The 15677-nt window shown below is 53.8% G+C and overlaps 1 protein-coding gene and 1 long non-coding RNA gene across 2 annotated transcripts; one reads left to right on the top strand and one right to left on the bottom strand.

The window, feature by feature from the left end:
* Positions 1-5127: 5127 nt before the first annotated feature.
* On the bottom strand, positions 5128-8581 carry LOC118008777. The gene is made up of 5 exons (XR_004678750.1): positions 8440-8581; positions 7651-7878; positions 6741-7573; positions 6040-6167; positions 5128-5430 (listed from the first exon to the last, which is right to left on the bottom strand). It is a non-coding gene; the product is annotated as an uncharacterized LOC118008777 (long non-coding RNA).
* Positions 8582-8882: 301 nt separating this feature from the next.
* On the top strand, positions 8883-14033 carry HOXC10 (homeobox C10). Its single transcript, XM_035002506.1, has 2 exons — positions 8883-9724; positions 12910-14033. The coding sequence occupies exons 1-2, from the start codon at positions 8974-8976 to the stop codon at positions 13185-13187; spliced, it is 1029 nt and encodes a 342-aa protein (XP_034858397.1). The 5' UTR covers positions 8883-8973; the 3' UTR covers positions 13188-14033.
* Positions 14034-15677: the final 1644 nt, after the last annotated feature.

Genomic DNA, 15677 nt, shown 5'->3' with positions numbered 1-15677 from the left:
GTTCAATATTATGATTTTATTTGACCCTTTTATTAGCCCCTCTCCTCTTAAAATCCTCAATGCTCCCAAGGCGGAGGAGGAGAATGGTGGGTAGAGGCCAGCTGGGGAGGACAGGCGTGTGAAGGTGAGGTAGGCCCGAGCTGGTGGGCCTGCACCCTCTCCTCGCTGGCAGGGGCAAGAGCGTGGCGGTAGCGTCGTCCTGCTCTCAAGCTGAGGACATTCCACGGCTACTCTGAACGCTCTCTCCTCTCACGTGCAGCTCGAGCTGCGTCCAAACGCCCAGCAACGCTTTCTGTTTAAGTACACGTTTGTTGTGGAGTTAATTGTAACCATCATCGAATTTAAATTTATAGGAATTTTCTTGGCTCCACCACCCTCCCGCCAGATGTCTCCGTCTGTCGCAGTTAAATGTGCAGGGTTGAGGGTAGGGCTTTCTTTTTTCTCTCTCTCTCTCTCTATGAGAAGACTGCATTGGAATTTTTATATACAGTTTTGAAGGAGGGAGGGGAGAGGAGGGGAAACCAGCCCCCTCCCTTTCCTCACCGAGGCTGGCCCCTGAGGGTGGGAAGGTGGGGCTGGGCCCCTTCCCCTCAAGCACAAATGGCCAGGTTCCTCCAGACACAACAAGACGCTAGACTGGGGCCACCCTGATGTTTGTACATTGGGTCTCCCAGAGTAGAAAGCCCCAGAGATTTGTTTTGTAAGGGGTTGGCATGCGGTGGGGCACTGGGTAACTGGGTGACCCTTGGGGACATTCGCCATACCCATCTATATTTGCTACATGAGTCCTTTGTTTTTTGTGGGGGTTTTTTTTTTTCTGTAAAAAGATAACCATAGTCCTTTCAAGTGCTTTCAGCGAGGGCCCTCTGGCAGTCTCTGTTCCAAATTCATTATTTAGGGGCAAAGATTTGGAACCGGTTTCTCTCATCTTTTCCCTCTCTTTGGAACTGTTCTTATATAATTCAAAGAAAATGTTTTTGTCAATACGATTCTGTGGAATGACAGACAAAAGCACCCCGATAATGGGCAATCACATCCAGGCTCCGGCGTTGTTTTTGATGACAGGGATCCATGCAGCTCAGCTATCTGAATCTGTAATTCGTAAATGTGAGTCTTGAGACAAAATCTGAAAGCTAAGGTGTATATAGAGCCCCACAATTCCCTTATGTGCTCCCACACAAGTATTTTAAGTTGGTGTGCCTCTGTGCACACGGGAAGGAATCTTATATGTATGTTTTCGGCCTGTGCTATGGAGTAAACCTGACCCCATGCACATCTAGGGCTTGTGGCCTCTGGGGTGTGTAAGCACTGGCGGTGTTTATCAGTGTCAGCAAGAACGCAGCTGAGGGCGCTGTGTGTGTGTGTGCATGTGTGTGTGCACGCGCAAGACCTCTCTCGGTATGATATTTATCCCCTAGTCATATCAAGGAATATTGGCATGCTGGCCATGTTTCCTATAAAATAAGATGGGGATAACTCTATGAAGCAAACCTGTTTTTAGAGCAAAATGATAATCTCCAAATGGATTCGGATTTTGGAGAAAAATATCTAAAACCCACAGCTATCACTTGCCCTGCAATATGCAGCCCAGAAAAGATCCCTGGCCCCAGAAGGGATTTCGGAAGGCAGGGGGTCATAGTGAAAGAAAAACAAAGGCTTCTATGACCCAGGCCCAGGAACCTGCCCGTCCTTGGCGACCATCTAAAAAGAGAAAAAAGGGGTCTCTGTCCCCCCCAAACAAACCCATCTTCTGGCCCCTGGGATGTCCAACCCCCCTTGCACTCTGGGCTCAGCCTCTCTGGGTAATCCCCTCCAGCCAAGGCGCTGCCCTGGAACAAAAGAGCTTCGTCTAGACGCCGCCATAAAGCACCCCCCATGCCTCTAAACCCAGTTTCATTTCACCCTTAACGACCCAGTCTGGCCTGTGTTAGAAAATGCTTCCGCTCTAAACAGTAAACAAACCCACAGTGGATAGTCTTGGCTCCCCCAACACACCCCAGACCCCCACGCCATTACCCTCTTGCCCCGCATTTTCCCCCTCTTCTCCTCCAGCTTTTCTCAGCTCCCAGCTCCCCAACCCCCTCCCCCCCCCCCCCAGTAAATAAACCCGAGGCCGAGTTCAAAGTTTCTCGGAGCTAAGGAGGAATGTTGGTTGTAAAAATCCAAGTTTATAGCGCACGTGGGAGTTTACAAGGGTATTAAGTGGTGTGGGCTGAGAGAGAGCACTCTGGGCCCCTCCCCCTCTCACTATGGGCTTTAGGGGTACAGGGAGAACCTTGAGGACTTGAAAAGAGAAACGGCTTGGGGCCAGCCTTGTGTTTGGGGTTTCTTTGTCCCTTAGACCCCTGGGTTGCTGAGGAATGGGGATACAAGGGCCCCTTAGAAGTAAGCACACACAGGCGCTTCTGAGAGGAAGCCCACAGGTTTTAGATGTCCCAGATGGAGAGGGTGGGCAGCTCTGCTTTGGGAAAGCAAGAAAGTTACAGACCAGGTGTCTGAAAGGTGCACAGACATGGGGATACCTAGAGCCTGTTCTCAACCAGAGGGAGGAAAACTACCTGGGGCTAATTTCTTGAGTGGGCTGAAGGCAGAGGGGGTTTTCTCACCCGAGCAAAGAAGAACTTTGAACTTCAAGAAGTCAAGGGCGCCACCTCTTCCCTTTCCCCGCCCCCTCTCAGGAATCTGTACGGCAATTCGTTTCTGGGCCAATATTCCCTCAAGGGGGCAGTCCCTGGGGTTTCCTGGTGCCCCAGGGCTGGATAATACTGTTTGCTGAACCCTTCCTGCTCAGAGCCCGCCAGAACCCTGTGCACGCGACTACACTCTTTATTATTCATATAAACCTTTGGAAAGGCAATGCCCGGGAAGTTTTTATAACTTTGTTTGGCATAAAAGTTTTACAAGATTCCTCCTCCTTTTTAAAAAAAACTTAAAGTTTTGGTCTTGCCATGGAATGAAAGCTCAGGATCTTTAGGAGGTTGTGGGGAGAGAGGTTCTGGGGCCCTGGTGGGGGAGGTGGTGGCATCTGAAGCTGCCTCTCTCTGCCTAAGGCAAAACAGGCTGAAGGCTGTAGTCAGTCTTTTCCTGAGGCCCACCTTGGAGCGAGCTTTGGGGTCTACCAGCTCACAGAGGCTACAGGCCTGCAAGAGAGTCCTGGCCACTCTGTTCTTGAGACATACCCTTGCAGACCCCCAAAGTTGGGCAATGTCAGCAGGACCAGACCTTCCCCATCACTCCCTCTTGTTCTCCTGCAGGCATCATTCTCTCTCTCTCTTTCTACACACACACACACACACACACACACACACACACACACACACACCCCAAACACTCCCTCAACCCACCACACAAAGTAGAGACCCATAACCTTGACTCAGACCGCCAATTTGAGAGAGTCTACACACACAGCCTTGCATCCCTATTTCTTGCAAAGTCCACAGTGGGTTTGAAGAAAGACAGAATTCAAAACGCCAAGAAATTCCTGCCCGGAGGTTCCAGAGGACTGCAAGACTGTAGTCCGGAAGCACAGAGAACAAAGGTGCCCATGTGGGGACATGGCTTTGCGTTGCTAAGCCCACGGGTGACCCCCTCAGATCTTGACGCTCATCTGGGACTGACAGAGCCCCCACTCCATCATTCCCCCTGACTCCAGCCTTGGGGATGCCACTTCGGCTCAAATTGAGCCTATTTTAATGTTCAGCTCTGGAGGCCAGGACAAAGATGGAGCAACTTCTCCAAAGACAGGCCTGGGGGACAAGCCTCCTTGGAGGTAATGGGACCGAAGGTACCTGAGCCCTGGGACCGGATGCCTCAGGGAGCCATTGGGGCCGGTAGGAATGTGCCCCCGCGCCAGGTTTTCCTTCCCTCTGATGGCAACTGCTGAGGCCTGGCCGTCGGCCACTGCAGGCCTACACTTCGCCTTGTGAGGAGCCGAGTTATTAAGGCTGAAGGCCGGAGAAGGTCAACTCCAAGCCTGAGCAGTGAGGCTGCAGAGAGATGCACCCGAGCCTGGGGCTTTCTCCTCCCTGAGCTCTGCACAACAGAGAAAAACAAGAAAGGCTAGGGGGGACCAAAAGTCAAGGGGGAAGGAAAGCAGTGAGGAGGAAAGAAAAGAGCCAAGAATAAATTGTGTCCTAAAGAAAAAAGGAAGAAGGAAATGAAGAAAACAATGAATTAAAAAAGAGAAAAGATCAGGGGAAAAAATGAAGGGAAAAATGAACTGCAGGAAAAGAGAGAAGGAAAGAGAAAGAGAAAGAAGCAAATACAGAGAAAGAAGGATGAAGAAAAAAAGGAAGGAAGGAAGAGAGAGAGAAAAAAGAAAGAGAGAAAGAGGGAAAAAAGATGCAAAATGGATCTTCGAAAAGGCATTTAGCCGGTAAGGGAGGAGCGGGGGTTTTCTCCGAAGCCAGCCAGCCCAACCACAGCCCTGACTCCCCACTGGAAACCCAATCTACTGGGGCAACTTGGGAGCAAATCACTAAAGTGGGGGGCCAGGCTTCCCCCCACCAAGACATCCTCCCATCTGTTTCCTTCTCTCAGAGCTTCTTTCCGAAGTGTTTGCTGTCTGGTTTCAATTCAGGAGGCAAAGTTAAATAACTGGCCGCCCTTCGGCGGGACAAGAATGGAGTTGGGCTGGCGCAGGTTTATCAGACTTCAGGATGCGGGGATCGTGGGGAGCACGTCTCTTAGGTAAAGGTGAATATTTGTGGCTGTGTGCCCACAATGAAGCGCAAGTTAGACAAGTACGGAAACAGTAAATTCCGTAGCATCTAGGGGCAAATGTGTACAGCGTCCAGATGTGAGAGGGACTCTGATGGCGGGGCTTCCAGGGAGGCTGCGAGATCCGGAGTAGACCAGAGGCCCTCCAAGGGTCCTGGGTCTCCCATGTCTCTCTTGTACCTGTTTGAAAATCTCTCTGTTGGGCTTCTGAGCATTCTGCAGTTTGCCTGGTATTTCCCTGCTCCCAACTCAGTCCGGGCAGAGCCCGGTGTTAGTGAAGGAGAAAAGCAAAATTTTCCTTCAAGTTTTGGGTTGAGAATAATTTTTCTGGGCCTCCAAAACAAGAGGAAAAACGCCTGCAACTTTCCCCGCTGGTGTGATTTTATTTTCCATTTCACTTGAAGAGATAGATTTCAATACACCAACTTTACTATTATTTTATTTTATTATTTTACCCCAAAGGGAAAGACGCTCTTCCTTTTTTTCACTCCACCTTTGGAATTTCCCAGACGATTTCTTTAACCTGTTGGGGAAACTCTCACTTTCCTTGGAAAACTCGGGGTGTTTCTGGGGGCACGTTGAGGGTTGGCACCAGGGTAACAGCCGTGGTTCCTTTCTGTTCGTTGAGCACTATATTTTCCTTCTTCTGTTTTCACATGGGGACCCCTAGTGCCCCAGCCCTCGGCCTGCCCTCTGGAACCACCGATCTTCCTGGAATATGCAAGAGATCTTCCTGGAATATGCAAGAAGCGAGCAAGGGGCACCCACCTCCGCTCTCTGGCTCACAGTTCTACAGGCAGCAGGAGGCCCAGTCCCCCGTCTCTGCTGTTCTTCCAGGTTCGGGGTAGCAGGAAGAGTGCCAGGACACTTGGGGTGGGTGGGATTGGTCAAGATGTAGGTGCAGCCCTGGTCTGGCCTGCCGCCCCTGGATTTTCACAGCCCCAAGTTGAGGCAAGAAGGGGACCCCCGGAGCCAGGCATAAGCACAGGTCTCTCAGCACTCCCAGAAAGTTGGGAAAATGGTTTAACAGGCTGAGAGTAGCCATACAGACTTCTCTTGACCCCAACCCAGTTCCTCAGGGGCGCGGGCCTGAGGGTCTTGGCTCTGTGGGGTAGGACCGGTGGGTGCCTGGCAGCGGCAGCAGGCGGGATGGCCGTGGCAGCCCGAGTGCCTTTGAACGCCAGGCCGGGACAATAGGATGGAAACGGCCTTTGCTCGTGGCCTCGGGAAAGACCGAGCCCAAGGGGGCAGGGCTGGGACCCACATCCGACTGTACTTTCCTGGACCCACTCAAATGCTCCCCTCGCCCCCTGTCCTCACCCTCACGTCTTCCTCTCTTTCGCCTCCACTGCGGCGGAATCCCAAAGTCTGCAAAACCCCAAGTTATTCAAGTCTGCGTCCGCTCTCCGCTCGGGGTCTTGTTTAACAGCTCCGGGTTTGCGTTTATCCTGCGTAATTAGAAGCAAACATTTGTCCCACCGGGGGTCCCACTTAGGCTGATGAATTTGATTTCTTTTTTCATTAATGGGCCGTGTTTATCATACTTCTAATTATTTCAACTTTAAACACTATTCGTTCTTGTGAGGAGGTGAGAGCCCAGGCGGGAGGCTCCTTCTCCCGGGGGGATTATTTCCATTAATAAGAAGAATTCTGAAGCCGCTCCAACCCCTCCCAGAACTGAGGTAAGGAGTGAGTTTGGGATGGGGGTCGGGCTGGTAAGGAGAGACAAGCCCTGAGGCGGAGGGACTCTGCTCCTCTCCTGTTGGTTCTCCAGCTTAAGTCTTGGGGCTTGCTGTTTTTTGAGAGGTAATCTGGAGTTTGTCTTTTTCACCCTCCGCCACCGCCCTCGCCCCCTCCCAGTCTAGGCTCAGATCCTTCCCCTGTGAGGAGACTCTTGGCAATCTTCCACCCCCCCAGCCAGATCCCAGCCTGGCCCGGCAGAGGCTCCAGGAGCCCTGGCCCGGCCGCCAGCTGCTAACACCGAGAGAAGTCAGGAAAAGCTAGGGTTGACCAAGCGGTACCTGGGTGTGGAAGGGAGGGCCCAGCAGACCCCCGAACAGGGGGCAAGGGCAGGGGACTGGGATGCCAAACTCCACGGACAGGAACACCAGGCGGGAAAATAAAGGAGATGTGAAAGAGGGGGGAGGGAACCCCCCAAAGCCATATAATTCTCAATTGCTTTGGTCTTTAATTTCATCGCCCCATAAATGAGGAAATATCAGTTCCCATACTAAATTTTTATCCCCGGCTGATAAATATGATGGGGAATTTTCGTTGGGTCCTCGTAAAAGCGAACAGTTTCGATCAAACTGGTGGGGAAAGACTTATGCAGATAATACAAACAGAGTGGCCATAAAGTCTCTGCCGTTTCCCGCGGGGTGGGAGGTGGGACAAATGGCTCCCTGGATTGACGGCTGCCCGGGTTGTCCCAAGTCTTGTCTGGGGCCTAAACAGCCTAACCTTGCTCCGGCCAACCCCTGTGCCGAGCCCACGGTGACCCCTGCAAATGAAAACACAAAACCATTTCTAATTTCCCCTGGCTGGCCCTGCAAGCGAGTCACACATTACACATTTTCTGCCAGTGTTCCCAGGGCCCACGGATCCCCGTGCCTCATCTCTTGCCCCCTGGATGAGGGAGTTCTGTGGATTTCCTTCCGAAATCCTTTTCTAGCGGCCGCGGGCTTGGGCCTCTCTAGAAGCAATCCAGCCTCCGCACTCCTCCACGCCAGGGTGCCCGGAGCACCGGTCCTTTTCTGGCCAGGCTCCAGCCCTTTGGAAAATCGAAACCCGAGGCTTCCTCCATGGGAAAATGCGGGGCGACCGGAAAGACAAGTTATTTTCCAGATTCCGTTTCCTGAGGAAGGGGTGGAGAGTTTAGTTCGCTTTGGGAGAAAGGAGATGGAGAAACGGAAAGAACTATTTAAAACATACCTTGTCCCTTATTTCTCGTTTTTCTTTTTAAAAAAATAATAAAAACCACACAAACACGCTTGTTCCTCTTCTCCATTCACAAATGCTCCCCAGCTCGTTCGCTCTGTAAAGGACACTGCTCCGGGTCGGATTTTGTCACATCTGGTGTCCTAGTTTCCCGTGTGATACGTGACTCCCACAAACCAGCCGAGGCCCTGCAGGTTCCCTCTTCCTCTCTGGGAATATTCCCTGTTTTAGTGGGGGCAAGGTCAATTGGAAAGCAAGGGCCGCCAAGGCCTGGAGCAAAAAAGCCGAACCGACTCCAAGGCCAAAGCCTTCCAAGCCCCTGAGATGGTGACCCAGGAGCCGCCCACTGCCAGGCCCAGACTGCATTCCCGGGTCGGGGAGCCGGCGCCTCTGGTCTCTGGCTTCCTCCTTCCTCGACCCCTAGATCCACTGGAAACCTCCTTTAACCTCCTGGAGCAGCCCTGAAGTGATGGTGACCCCCTCCCTCGTCCATTCCAGACCCTGGAGATTCCCCCCTCAACCCTCACAGGGAACTTGTAACTCAACTAGCTTCCATGAAGGGAGGTCCCCGAACTGAGCTCCCAGGGCAAGCCCGGCGAACCCGGACGCAGGAGAGCAGAAAGTTTAGTTCTGTTTGGGATTCCTTAACTTTTTCCTCCCTTTCTCTGCCCACTGGAGCCCTCCCCACCCTCCGAACCTCACCCCACACCCATCCCAAGGGAAGAAGCGGGGGCGAGGGCCAAGGAGAGGAAAAGAAGAGGTAAAAGAGAAGGGAAGAAGTACCTGAATCGTGTCTTGACCTTTTAATTTGAATTTGACTGTTTTGAGTCCCGAGTTGCCTTGCTCTCTCCCTCTCTCCGGCATGTCCCCCTCTCCGCCCCACTCTCCCCAACAGTTACAGGCTGGTTCCCGGATAAACAAACCCCATTCTCCCTAGAACCCCCCCCACCCACCTCCACCCCTCTCCTGCCCCTGCCGCCCCGGGGGCGCTTCCTTTGTTCGCGGGGAAGGGTTCCGGCGCCCCTACCCCGAGGCGGCTGCTAGGTGGCGCTGTTACTCCACGCTGCGCGCTCCGCCTGCCGACAACTTGACCCCGCTGACGTCACGGCCGTCTGAATCATCAAGGCCATTTTCAAATCCCATTGGTCTAGCCGTCACATGGTGAGGACCGAATGCGCGGATAATTATGGAGCTGATATTCCCCCCCCCTTCTTTTCCCTCCCGCCCCTCCAACCGCCCCCCCTCCCGGATGGGGAAAAAAAAAGATGTCAGCTCCTCCGCTGTAGTATTGCTCCTTAAAAACCCCTCTCTCTGAAAATGACATGCCCTCGCAATGTAACTCCGAACTCGTACGCTGAGCCCTTGGCTGCGCCGGGCGGAGGAGAGCGCTATAGCCGGAGCGCAGGCATGTATATGCAATCTGGGAGTGACTTCAACTGCGGGGTGATGAGGGGCTGCGGGCTCGCGCCCTCGCTCTCCAAGAGGGACGAGGGCAGCAGTCCCAACCTCGCCCTCAACACCTACCCGTCCTACCTCTCGCAGCTGGACTCCTGGGGCGACCCCAAAGCCACCTACCGCCTGGAACAACCTGTTGGCAGGCCGCTGTCCTCCTGCTCCTACCCACCTAGTGTCAAGGAGGAGAATGTCTGCTGCATGTACAGCGCAGAGAAGCGGGCGAAAAGTGGCCCCGAGGCAGCTCTCTACTCCCACCCCCTGCAGGAGTCCTGCCTCGGGGAGCACGAGGTGCCCGTGCCCAGCTACTACCGCGCCAGCCCGAGCTACTCCGCGCTGGACAAGCCGCCCCACTGTGCCGGGGCCAACGACTTCGAAGCCCCTTTTGAGCAGCGGGCCGGTCTCAACCCGCGCGCCGAACATCTGGAGTCGCCCCAGCTCGGGGGCAAAGTGAGTTTCCCTGAGACCCCCAAGTCCGACAGCCAGACCCCTAGCCCCAGTGAGATCAAGACCGAGCAGAGCCTGGCGGGCCCAAAAGGCAGCCCCTTGGAGAGAGAAAAGGAGCGGGCCAAAACCGCGGACTCCAGCCCAGACACCTCGGATAACGAAGCGAAAGGTAAGGCTGCCTGGGCCGCGGCGGCCCGGCTGGGACGCTCGGACACTTGGTCTGCGTGGCCGGGGCTGGGGCAGCGGGGAGGGTTGGGCCGAGGAGGCCCTGGACAGTCCAGGGAATGCGATCCCTGCTTGCGACTCGTGTCTGCTGAGCGCCAGGCTGGTGGCGCGTCATTTGGCTAAGGAAGGTAAGCGGCAGAGTGGAGGGGCCGGGCCGGCAGCGGCCGGGGGGCGCCGAGACCCGGGAGGGGTGCGCACCGCGGGCAGCCTGCGGGCGCCTGCTGCTGCCCAGGGCTGATGACGGCTCCCGGGCGCTTGCTGGCTTTGGTTTGCTTGCTCTATGGTGGTGACTTGGGGAGCTGATGTCCCTCGTTCGGGTCAGAAGCTTGCAAAAAGCTTAAAATGGCGATCTTGGGCCAGGGACTAGGGAAGGCTTGGGAGAAGGGGGATTTCTCTTTACTGCGTTTTCCCAGTAGAAAATTGTTTCCTTCGAAGCGCGATTTGTTGTTTGTGGGTCTGATTTGCGTGTGTGGTGTGGGCTCCTGCGGTTTGGGCTCGGCCGGGGGGCCTCGGGCAGCGGGGGCTGGGGTGGAAAGAGGTGGAGGTGATGGGCTGCCTGCCACGGCCCTCCCTCCCCCAGACGCCTGGCTTGGGATCGGCGTTGGAACAGGGCATTTGGAATGTTGTAAGTTTCTTGTCTCCCCTGTTAAATTTCTTCTTCTTTTTCTTTTTCTAGTTAAATTAAAAAAATATTTTTTCGTTCTTTGCCCAAAGCAGCTTACAAATGAGTGGTTGGGAAATTTCTGTGTGCGTGGCAAGCGGTTTTCTCCTGAAAGGGAGTGTTGCTTTAGTTGGATTTCATTGTGATTTTGCCTGGAAAGAGAAAGCCTAGCCAGAGTTCAAGCTCAGGGTTCAAGATTCATTTCTGTGGCAGGAACTGGGGGCCTCCAGGACCTTTCTCTGACGCCTGGAGAAAGAATGTGGAGGAAACGGGAGCAGTGGAGGGAGCCTGAGGGGACCGACTTTCCCTGAAAAGTTGGAGCAAAAAGCATCCAGAAAGGCCCAACTGGGAGGAGAGGAATAAACCTGTTTCCCATGGCACTGACTACTGGAGGCTGTATATAAGTGGGGCTCGTTGGATGTAGAGGCAGATGAGATCCTGAGAGCTGAGCAGACTGGGGGTGGCCTGGATCTTGTGGCGCTTTGTATATGGATGCGGCGCACACGCGTGCCTGGCGGCGACCTGTGTCACACACACACACGCCTCTCGCATGCTTCGCGCACACTCACGCATGCCCGCTCACACACACACACACACACACACACACACACACGCACTGTTTTGGCGGGCAAGGGCAGAGCCTTGCTCTCTTGGGTCTCCTTTGCAAAGGTGGCCTTGGCAAATCAGCCCATAGAGAGCCCAGCCAGAAGATGAGCACGGGTGTGTTCACAAGGCTGAAGGAGGGAGTGAGCTACCCACACCCACGAAGCTTCCCTGTGACACATGTGCAGCAGGAAAGCTTAGTTTTGTGCCCTCTCCCCAGACCCTGAGCTTTGTTGGGAAAGAATTCTAGGGTAGGAAAAGCTGTGTCCTAGCCCCACCAAAAGCAAAGTCAAGGTTAACAAGCCTACCTCCCAACACGAACTGCCCCCATTCCGGTAGACTCCCCTTTCTCCCCTGCCCTCCTCACAACAACCTAAGCCCTTCCACCCCAACTAATCCCTCTCGGTCTGCACTTTGCCTGTGCCCTTCTTGCCTCCACTCCCCCCCCCCATATGGTGTCTCCACCAGGCCAGAGGCAAGAGGGTTTTTGGCCAGACTTCCCAATTTGTAATTTCTCCCTTCCCCCAAAACCCAACAACCCCAATGAGAAAATGAGAACCTTTAAACAATTTGGCAAGAGGCTGCAGGTGCAGAGGCGGGAGCAGAAGTAAGAAGATTCAGATGTCTTAAACTACAGCCTCAACTTTGCCTTTTTTTTTCCCTGGTGCCTCTCGGTTCCCCTAGGGCCCCTGCCTCACTCCCCATCAAGATGAGATCCAGGAGTCTGGCAGTTCCTTTTGGCAAAGGCGGGAGATAGAGTATAGAGCCACCAGCAGCCACCTTTGCAGGGTGCCCTTCTTGGGTCTCTGGACTCTGGGGTTTTTTTCGTAGAAAGGATGGCCAAGGGTTCTCCTGCTGCTTGAGGAGCAAGGCTGGTCCATTTCAGCAAGAATGTGTACCAGGGAGAGAAGCTGTCAATAAGATAATGGGAAATACACACTAAATCTATAGCATCTCCTTCTATCAATAGACACATGTGTACAGATGTGTGTGTGTACATTTGTGTAGGAGTGTGTATCTCTACAGGAATATACATGTACATACAGGCATTCATATCTATAGAGACTAGATGGAGATTTCCAGGAGGCTGCATTTCCTCAGGATATCTCTCTCCCTTGACCTTAGGTCCTATGGCTAGGGCAGTTGTCTGAGGACCCCTCAGCATGCCCCAGAGCTGTTGCCCCTGACCTCCGCTGCCTTCACAAGCAACCCGGCTTCAGCCACTCACACCTGGGGGAAATGGCCAGGAGAGGAAGAACTGGCAACGGGAGATTGAAAGGGGCAGAGTTGCTCTGTGGCACTTCAGGTGGGAACAAGGGCTGGGGGTCTGGTACAGGGACAACTGCAATGGCCTCTGGCCATAGGGACTAAGGCCACGTCCCTCTGTCCCTCCACTGAGTTGAAAGGGGTCAAAACTCTCTGGGAATTGCTCTAGGCAGCAGGGTGCACTCTGCAACCCCGCCTGGGGCCTGGGAAGCGCTTTTCCTTCTAGTTGGATTTTTCCAGAACTGGAATGGAACAGAGAGGAGGGAGGGCCTGGTGAGGTTGAGAGCGCCCGCCAGGGTCAGGAAGCTGAGGGAGAGTGGGAGTACTCAGAATCTGCTAGGTCAAGGTGGATTTGGGTCATTTAATTAATAAATGCTTTGGAGGCAAGAGCTTTCTGTCTTTCCCCATGTAAGTCTAGACCCCAAAGAAATTCTAAGAGCCCTGAGCCCAAGAGGACTCCACCAGCCAGGCCTGTGGGGTGAGAACAGCTCCCCTGTGCTCCCTGAGCCGCCCCCACAGCAGGCCGGCCAAGGCTGCAGCATGCTGTGAGGGTTTGCCTCTTCGAGGGATACTTATGTAAATAATGTTATTTTTAACAGAGGAGATAAAGGCAGAAAACACCACAGGAAATTGGCTGACAGCAAAGAGCGGAAGGAAGAAGAGGTGCCCCTATACTAAACACCAGACGCTGGAATTGGAGAAAGAATTTCTGTTCAATATGTATTTGACGCGAGAGCGCCGCCTGGAGATTAGCAAGACCATTAACCTTACAGACAGACAAGTCAAAATCTGGTTTCAAAATCGCAGAATGAAACTCAAGAAAATGAACCGAGAGAATCGGATCCGGGAACTGACCTCCAATTTTAATTTCACCTGAGCGCGCGGCCTCCCCTCCCCCTCCCCTCTCTCCCTACTCCTTCCTCTCCCCGCCCCTCCTCCCTTTGTGCCTGGTGGTATATTTTTTTTTCCTCCCTGAGTATAAATGCAACGCGCCTGCAAAAAAAGGCAAAGACCTCAGACTCTCCTTCCAAGGGACCTATGGTTCGTGCTGCGAAGATGCATCCACCTCAAGCATGAGAAATGGGGTGCCGGGGTGTGGGGTGTGGTGTGCCCGCATAGATGAGGGTGGGAGTGTGGCTGGTGTGTGTGTCAACCCCTCACTCACCCACGCACTCACACACACCATCCTGTCCTCCATGCAAAGTTAAGGTCGAATCCACCCGATCATAGGGGGAAAAAGAGGAAAAAAAATCAACCGGAGAAGGTCTGTAATCTCGCAGAGCACAGTCAGAATCGCTCCTTCCTTGCTGCATTTCCTCCTTAGGATAATAGACGTTTTGGAAAGTTCAGCTAGTGTTTGTGTGTTTGTCCTAGCGCCCAGCGCCTCCACCAAACCCTCTCCGTGTCTTTACCTCCCAGTTGCTCTGAGAATCTGCTTGAAGTCTCGTATTTGTACTGCTTTCTGCTTTTCTCCCATCCTCCCAAGACCCCACACATTCCCCCCGCCACTGACACCTCAGAAATTCCATCCAGAGGAATACAAAAAATTTTAAAAATTAAAAATAGAACATAGTGAAGCAAAGACAGACTGCCCCTCCCCCTTTAAATATCGCCCTGTCCCTGTCTGGGAGTTGTGTTATTTAAAGATATTCTGTATGTTGTATCTTTTGCATGTAGCTTCCTTAATGGAAAAGAAAATCCTAATAAATTTCCAGAATCGTAATGTTCAAATGGGTGGTTTTTTGTTTTTAAGTGTTTTTTAGCAACACCCCCACCCCAAAAGAGACTGAGTGTGTGGATGTGTGTGTTTTGTGTTCGACTCATCTCCTAGAGCCTTTCTAGAATGTCTCTTGGCGGGTTTAATGTAAGTGAGAGACCATAACGTTGATTTAAATATTATCCAGGTGACCACAATAAGTCAAGGTCATAAAACAGTAATGTCAGGACGGTCTTGGTGCGCGCGAGAGGTGGATTTTATGATCTGCAAATATAATGTGGTGCTGCAGTAAAAGATGCATTTAAAGGTGACTGGAGGAGGGAAAGAGGCAGAGAGCAAACTGCAATCTTGAGGAGCAGACGGATCTGATTGCCTGGGGTGCTGGGCCAGGCGCACCCCACCGCGGCTGGGGGAACCCCAAGAGCCCCCCACCTATCCAAAGAGAGGAATAAACTTAACCGCCGGAGGGGGACGAGGAGCTCAGCCACCCCCCCCACCTCGACAGCAGCAGCAGAAGCCCGGGCGGAGGCAGGAGGAGGAGGCGGCGACAAGGTAAGAGAAGCGGTTTCTTGTTCTTCTCTTGGCGGCGGAGTGGGGACCAGCGGCATCCCCAGGTGCCCGGCGGGCAGCGGGCACAACAGGGAGGAAGGTGTTTCGGGTGTCCGAGCCTGCTGAGAGCCCAGGCTTGCCTTGTGGCCGCTCGCAGCGGAGGGCAGTGGCCGGGAGCTCCTTCTCCTCCCCTCCCCGACCCGCTGCCGTGGGGTTCGGCGGTTAAAGGGGTAAATCGGTGGTTTTTGGCTTCTTTCTCTGCGCGGGCACTTAGGGTTGCCTCGAGGTCGACGCATGGATCTAGATGTCGCTCGGTCTGGTCGTCTGTTGGGGGAAGAAGAGGGAGGGTGGGCTTGAGAGGGCTAGAGCTTGAAGCTTAGGTTTCCTGCTTTCTGCTGGTTTGGATCTGAGCCTTATTCAGGCTCTCAGTCCCCACGCTCCCTGGCCGCGGGGCTTTGCCAGGCAAGTGGCCTGATGGGAAGAGGGTCTGAAGCACAGACTCCTTGGTTTGGCCACCCGGCCACCCATAGAGGCAGGGAAGCAAAGCAGAGCTGAGAGAGGGAGAGGATCAGAGGGAATCCAGGAGGAGAGCGCAGGAGAGCCAGATGGACAAGACAGGGGACCCAGCTCAAGAGTGGAAGGACACTCCAGCTTCCCCCAGGGCCAGGGCCAGAGGCAGGGGAATAACTCCACTGTGGTGCTGGGGGCGGGGCGGGGGTTTGGCAGCTGGAGGTCCCATTTCACCAGAGCTTCCCTGAGCAATTTGCTTAGACCAGACGCTGTTGAGGCAGTCAGACCCCCTACCCACCCAGCCACCCAAAGTCTACTCTCTAGTCCTTAGGGAGGTTGTGGGGGCGGAAAGGGGGACGGGGCTGAATTTCTTCCTTCCCCAACCCCCTTCCCTTCTCCTCCCGATAGATGCAAAGCCGAATCTCCCGCCCTGCTCGCTCAGCTGATCTGTGGCTTAGGTAGTTTCATGTTGTTGGGATTGAGTTTTGAACTCGGCAACAAGAAACTGCCTGAGTTACATCAGTCGGTTTTCGTCGAGGGCCCCAACCCACCTACCCCGCTCCTTCCCTCCCTAGTGGGACTGCCCCACAG

This window comes from Mirounga leonina, unplaced genomic scaffold, assembly GCF_011800145.1.
Source record: "Mirounga leonina isolate KUSES-001 unplaced genomic scaffold, KU_Mleo_1.0 Mir_126, whole genome shotgun sequence".
NCBI lineage: Eukaryota > Metazoa > Chordata > Mammalia > Carnivora > Phocidae > Mirounga > Mirounga leonina.
This window is presented reverse-complemented; position numbering and strand designations above follow the sequence as displayed.

Bases quoted from the DNA above. Each gene is read 5' to 3' on its own strand.
- HOXC10 (XM_035002506.1), top strand. From the start codon at position 8,974: ATGACATGCCCTCGCAATGTAACTCCGAACTCGTACGCTGAGCCCTTG. The intron at 9,725-12,909 runs GTAAGGCTGCCT...TATTTTTAACAG, and splicing joins CTCGGATAACGAAGCGAAAG to AGGAGATAAAGGCAGAAAAC.